Genomic DNA, 6,386 nt, shown 5'->3' with positions numbered 1-6,386 from the left:
TTGGAATACGATTTCCAATCCTCGCTGAGCTCTCCAACGTGGTAAACATTCAATGAAATAATGCTTGAAGCATTCATTTTAAGCAATAACTCGTGTGTTTAATTGAGAAGAGTTGAGAGTGTGTGTTTGGGTTGAGAAAAGGGTTGTATATATATAGATAAAAGTGGGGAAAGTGGGGATTAAAAAAAAAAAAAAACTGGCCGTTGAATTGCGTCGCCCAGGCGACTGACCAAGCCGGGATGCGAGCACGAAAATTGGTTGGGGAGTGGGGTGACTTGTGACGGGGTAAGTGACAAAGGGGAGACGAGCTCCCACTCCTGATGCTCTAAGTAGTTCTAGTGTTATACCGGTACTTGTTAGCCGCTAAATGGAAATAGGTATCAATAGGAGTGAAGGCACGCAAGAAGCAAATGTCCAGAACTTCCCCAAACTTTAACAGTCAACAGTGGCTAGTCTTTCAGATAAAGGTTACCACGAGTCAAATAGGGTCATAACTCATAACAGAATAAACAGCAATTATGATATAGTTGAACAGCAGGATCAAAAGTTTCAAACAGTCTGCTTTAGAATGTGCTTAAAGGGCCTGATTCCTATTTTGCTTAAAAACGGATAACTAAACATTCTACATTATTCGAATAAGTTATCATTCAAGTCAGTACATTTGATTGCACAGTTCTCATAACATCATTAGAAATTATCTAAGGTGGGCCATCATCATCATCATCATCATCATCATCATCATCATCATCATCATCATCATCATCATCATCATCATCGCTTAGCTAGCCTTCCACGTGGTCTCTTCACCACCTCCACATCAGCATCATTACGCAACGATCGACCCCTTTTCGTCCTTTTGTTGTCAGCAGATCTTGTTACACGTAATGTACCAACAGGTGAATCTGGCTGCCCTCTTGTCCTCTTCGTGACTTCATCTACCAGAATCTCATCAGCTGATTGTCGTTTTCGTTTCGGCCTTTTGTTCTTATTGACTTCTGTTAGACAAAATTTACCTTCATTTCTAATGAACTTGATTACACATTCATCTCCTTGTGATAAATCGTTCCTTCGCAAAAACGGACGCCATCCAGCCGACACACAGCAATTTTTACTCTTCCTATTTTTATGCGACAAGAAGCCCCATGACTGCTCGGTTCCATCAATATTCTTCACCGTTACGCTTTTTCCGGCTTCAATTCCAGGCAAATCCATAAATTCCTTCGGAATCCACTATATATTTGATAATACAAACATGCATTAACGTTAAATCATAAGGGCATAATTCTTAAATCTAGTTTACTTAATTTACAAAAAATAAATGAAATTAAATGATTCATTATTCTTATTATTAACATAAAAAAAGTGATGAGGTTTTCCATGTTAGAGATACCCACAAGGACGGGTATTTTTACTCTAGTGTACACAGTCTAACCGGATTAATCCGTAACCGTTTTCAAACCCTTCCCCGGCTACTACAAAATTTGAACCCGAGACCTTTTGCAAGGAGGGCTTAGGGCTTATTTCCATTAACTAGTCCTTCTAAAGAAAAACCTTTTTGCATTAATAAATTATTTTGAACCTAGTATACACATAACTTATCTAGTGTACACAGTCGAAAAGTTACGTTAAAACCAACCTTATTCCCAATTAACTAGTCCTTAAAAAAAAAAAAAAAAAAAAAAAACCATTTTGCATTAACAAATAAATTTAATCTTACCCATTGAGGACTTTTAGGAATAGTAACGGTAACGAAAGGATCTTCACCATCATTATGATCATCATCGTCATCATCATCATCATCATCATCATCATCATCATCATCATCGCCGCCTTGTTTACGAGTCTTTCTCTTCACAACTTTAGTAGCCGGGATTTTATTGGATGGTTGTGACCGCTTTGCTAACCCATTTTTCTTAGTGACTTTTGCCAAACATAACTTACCTTCACTTTTAATGAACTTGAACACACATTCGTCACCACACATGAGATTATTACTATTTATAAAAGGTTTCCACCCCTTCGACAAAAGGTAACATCCCGAATTCTTATACCCCTTTTGAAAACGCAACCCCAATTGTTGTTCTTCTCCGTCAAGATTCTTAACCGTCATGTTTTTCCCATCTTCAATTCCAGGCAAACTCGCAAACTCGTCAGGAAGCGGCTAATAAAACCAACGTGCAGAAAGATTAGATGATAAGAGCAAATGTCTTAAACTGAGTTTTACTTATTTAGCAGGATTTGTTTATCCATCCTTTTGTTCTTTATTGCCATCCATGTATAAAAAAATGTTTAAAATGTCACCCAAATTTGTATACATTTTCTCATAAACCAAATATGGCCAAACCTTTGACGTAAAACTGTGAAATGACACAAACACCCCTATCTTTATGAAAACCAAATAATTCAAATACAAGTACAAGTAATGATTAAAAGTGAACCAATACTGCCTCTTTTGAAATGATACAGAAAAAATGTTAACACTAAACCGATAAGTTGTATGTACAAGATGACCCAAATAGAAGAACTCGTCAACTTTAAAAAAATAAAAAAAAAATATTGTGATTTGTTACAATTTTCCAGCAAACTTTTTTACTGGATTCGGCAAAAGTGAAAATGGATACAAATTAGGGTGCCATATAAAATTTTATATTAGTACATGAATGGCATTAGCAAACGATGTAATACGCTGGGTTGATCTTTAAATGTATTCTTACATTATCAATTATCAATCAGTATGATAGTTTAAGCAAAATAATGAATAATGAATTATAGCCTCATAAAAAACATCAAAGTTTAATTTTATTCATATATAGTGATAGTGATATATGCACATAAAAATTAAAACTTTATCAATAATACTTTCAGAAACTTACCAGGGCAGGGTATTTAGTGATAACCACTGTGAAGAAAGGATCACCATTAATATCAATACCACCATCTTCATCTTCAACATCATTATCATCATCTTCAGCATCATTATTATCATCATTAGCATCATTATAACCACCTTGTTTACGAGGCGGCCGACCCGGACCCAGACGCATTTTGTTCTTGGTGACTTTTACTAAACATAATTTATCTTCATTTCTTATGAACTTAAATACACACTCATCTCCTTTTTTCAGATTGTTACTGCGTTGAAAATCAGCCCATTTCGTCGATAAGACGTACCGTTTCTTCTTCGTTTTCATATACGATTTAGCCAACCGCAACCCCACTTGAATCTCTTCTCCATCAAGATTCTTTACTGTGATTGTTTTTCTATCTTGTATTCCGGGCAACCCCGAAAATTCTTCCGGAAGCAGCTAATAATAACATCAGAATACAAAAAAAAAAAAAAAAAAAAAAAAAAAAAAAGGTTGAGTCGCATCGTCTTAAACCAAGTGTCATTATTATCAGATGAATTGTTATCAAGTTATAAAATTCATTTAATCTTACCATAAAATAAAACGTTTTAGAGATAATCAGCGTAAAGGAAAGATCACCATCATCATCATCATCATCTTCAGTGGACAAAATTTTTTCAGATGGTTGTGACTGCCAAAAATAATAACATATTCTAAAAAGGTTAAACTTTTTATTACTGAAACATGCCAATATTTTAGTAAACTGGAAAAGAAAAGAATGTTTTTATAATACAAATATAGTATAGTATATAGTATGATAGTACAAAAGGTTTAAATTACTTTAGATAGCAAGTATCTTGAAAATGCAAGATTACTAATTTTAACCAATAATAGCAGCATACAAAAAGACCAACTTTAGAAGCAAATATCTATAAACTGCAATTAAGATACAATTTTTTTAATCTGTCTTGAAAATACTACACGTGTTAATCTTTTAATAATAATTAAACTTAATAGGATTTTTATTTATCAATGGAACCATAACTACAATCAACTAACATAACCAGTTTAAACTTTCACATACACAATTGACAACAATTCGTTAAACAGATATATTATGTTAAAAGCTATTAATAAATGTTACCACAATATCTTTGTCGGTTTTTGACAGAGTTGATATAAAGGACGGATCATCATCTTCACCACACATATCATCAGGATCATCATCTTCATCGTCAATATCATCATCATCATCATCATCATCATCATCATCATCATCATCAATATCATCATCACTACCACTTTCAACATCCACATTATCACCACGTTTATGTCGGGCCCAGCCCCGCTTCCTTGCGGACCTTTTCTTCTTAGTGACTTTTGCTAGACATAACTTATCTTCATTTTTAATGTACTTAAATATACATTCATCTCCTTCCAATAACTCATTATTTTTCATGAATTCGGCCCACCCTATTGAAAGATAGTACCTTTCTGACTCATTCGATTTTTCTGACAGCAACCGCACTGGCCACTCTCGTTCATCAAGATTCGTCAAAATTATTGTTTTTTCAGCATCAATTCCAGCCAACCCCACAAATTCTGCCGGAAGTCGCTATTGATACCAACATACGAAAAGGTTATCTTCAGACAAATTTCTTATAAAAGCAACAAACTTAAATTTATCAAGAAGTGAATAACACCAAAAAATATTTATTTTTACATAATACATTCACACCACTTTTCGACATAGTTTTAATTACAAGAGATGGTTAATAGAAAAAAATTAGTGGTGGTACATGCTTTAATGCAACAATGTTATATTAGCATCAGTGTGTTGAATCTTGATTAGGCACTTGAGTTCTAAAATGTTAACAAATTGATCCACATATATACTTATACATAAATATATAATACAACTATACAACCATGTTTTAGGCTCTTAGCCTCCATACCATTTTAATTAATAGATAAATAAACTTTGATCTTCTACAACATGCAACTAAATTTCACTTTTGTAACATAAACATGGATTCAAGATTCACTCTTTCAACTCCCCCACACACAAAAAAAAAGTCACTTTTTCTGCCTTTAAAGTGTCAAAGTTTAACTGTGTTTGTCTCTTTCAGTAAATCTGGAAAAAAATATAGTAATATTAATATATAGAGATGAATTAGGTTACAGATCATATATCTTACCAATGTACTTTTGTGAGCCTTTGAGATAGTTAATGTGAAGAAAGGATCACCATCATTACCATCAATATGAACATCATCATCATCATCATCAGCAACATCATCATCATCAACAACATCAACATCTACATCAACAACATCATTGTTATAATCTTCATCTTTGTCATCATCATCATCCTCTTCTTCTTCTTCTTCTTCTTGATCATCATCAGCATCATCATCATCAGTGACATCATCATCAACATTACAAACATCATCATCATTAACAGTACAAACACCACCATCATCATCATCATTAACATTACAAACACTATCATCAACAGTATCAACACTATCAATATCCGATTCAACCTTAATTTTGGGGGGCAAAACTTTTGGACAACCATTAGGGCTATAAATTAACAATCTGAAAGTAGATTTATCAATAAGTCTAAATATAAGTAAATCCCCAAAACCCAATTTAATTTCTTTATAAATATTGCTCCACCCATTGGTAAAATAATAATCTGCACCTTTTTGTTCAATCTTTATTTTCCATACATAGCCTCCATATAATGTTTGGATTATTGGGTCTTTAGGAATCTTGTTTTGCAAATGCTTGGTCACAAAATCATCTGGTAATGACTGCAAAATACAATGAGTTAATGAACAAATATTATCGCTGCATATATTTATTTTAATTTAAATTAAATACATAAATAAATAAAACAGAAAAAGTGAAAATACCAGTTGAGAGTGATCAGATGGATTGAGTAAAATTATGAAGAAAGAAGGAGGTGTGAGAGAAGCCATTTGAGGTCAAATTTGGGAAAGGTAATAGGGTTCTGAGGTTGATACTATATATATATATATATATATATATATATATATATATATATATATATATATATATATATATATAGTATATAATATATTAGGCCCACTTTTTACCGGACAGTGGAATCTTTATGCGTAATCCCGCTAGCCAATGAAAGGATCTTATTTATATATATATATATATATATATAATAAATTCGGAGTAAAGGTAAAGTGAAAATGAATAGTACTATTCATTTTTTCAATTTTCGCGAACTTAACTCCTTAATTTTCATTAAAATACAAATCAAACCCCCCACTTTATATGTATATTTTTCCTCAAATTTCACAAGCTTAACCCCTAACTTTTATTAAAATACAAATCGAACTCCCACTTTACTAACTTTTTTTTTTTACTAATATTCAATTTTCACAAACTAAACCCCCTAACTTTTATTAAAATACAAATCGAACCCTCACTTTATACGTAAAGTTTTTTCAAATTTCACAAACTTAACCCACTAACTTTTATTAAAATACAAATCGAACC

At 32.6% G+C, this 6,386-nt stretch overlaps 1 protein-coding gene across 1 annotated transcript; it reads right to left on the bottom strand.

Moving 5' to 3' along the window:
- Positions 1–533: 533 nt before the first annotated feature.
- LOC139902819 (uncharacterized) lies at positions 534–5,865 on the bottom strand. Its single transcript, XM_071885465.1, has 7 exons — positions 5,768–5,865; positions 5,045–5,665; positions 3,991–4,461; positions 3,439–3,537; positions 2,874–3,305; positions 1,718–2,161; positions 534–1,230 (listed from the first exon to the last, which is right to left on the bottom strand). Exons 1-7 carry the CDS (start codon positions 5,831–5,833, stop codon positions 772–774), a joined length of 2,592 nt encoding a protein of 863 aa, XP_071741566.1. The 5' UTR covers positions 5,834–5,865; the 3' UTR covers positions 534–771.
- Positions 5,866–6,386: the final 521 nt, after the last annotated feature.

Source organism: Rutidosis leptorrhynchoides, chromosome 3, assembly GCF_046630445.1.
Source record: "Rutidosis leptorrhynchoides isolate AG116_Rl617_1_P2 chromosome 3, CSIRO_AGI_Rlap_v1, whole genome shotgun sequence".
Taxonomy (NCBI): Eukaryota; Viridiplantae; Streptophyta; class Magnoliopsida; order Asterales; family Asteraceae; genus Rutidosis; species Rutidosis leptorrhynchoides.
The sequence above is the reverse complement of the archived record's forward strand: the minus strand, read 5'-3'. Positions and strand labels throughout refer to the sequence as shown.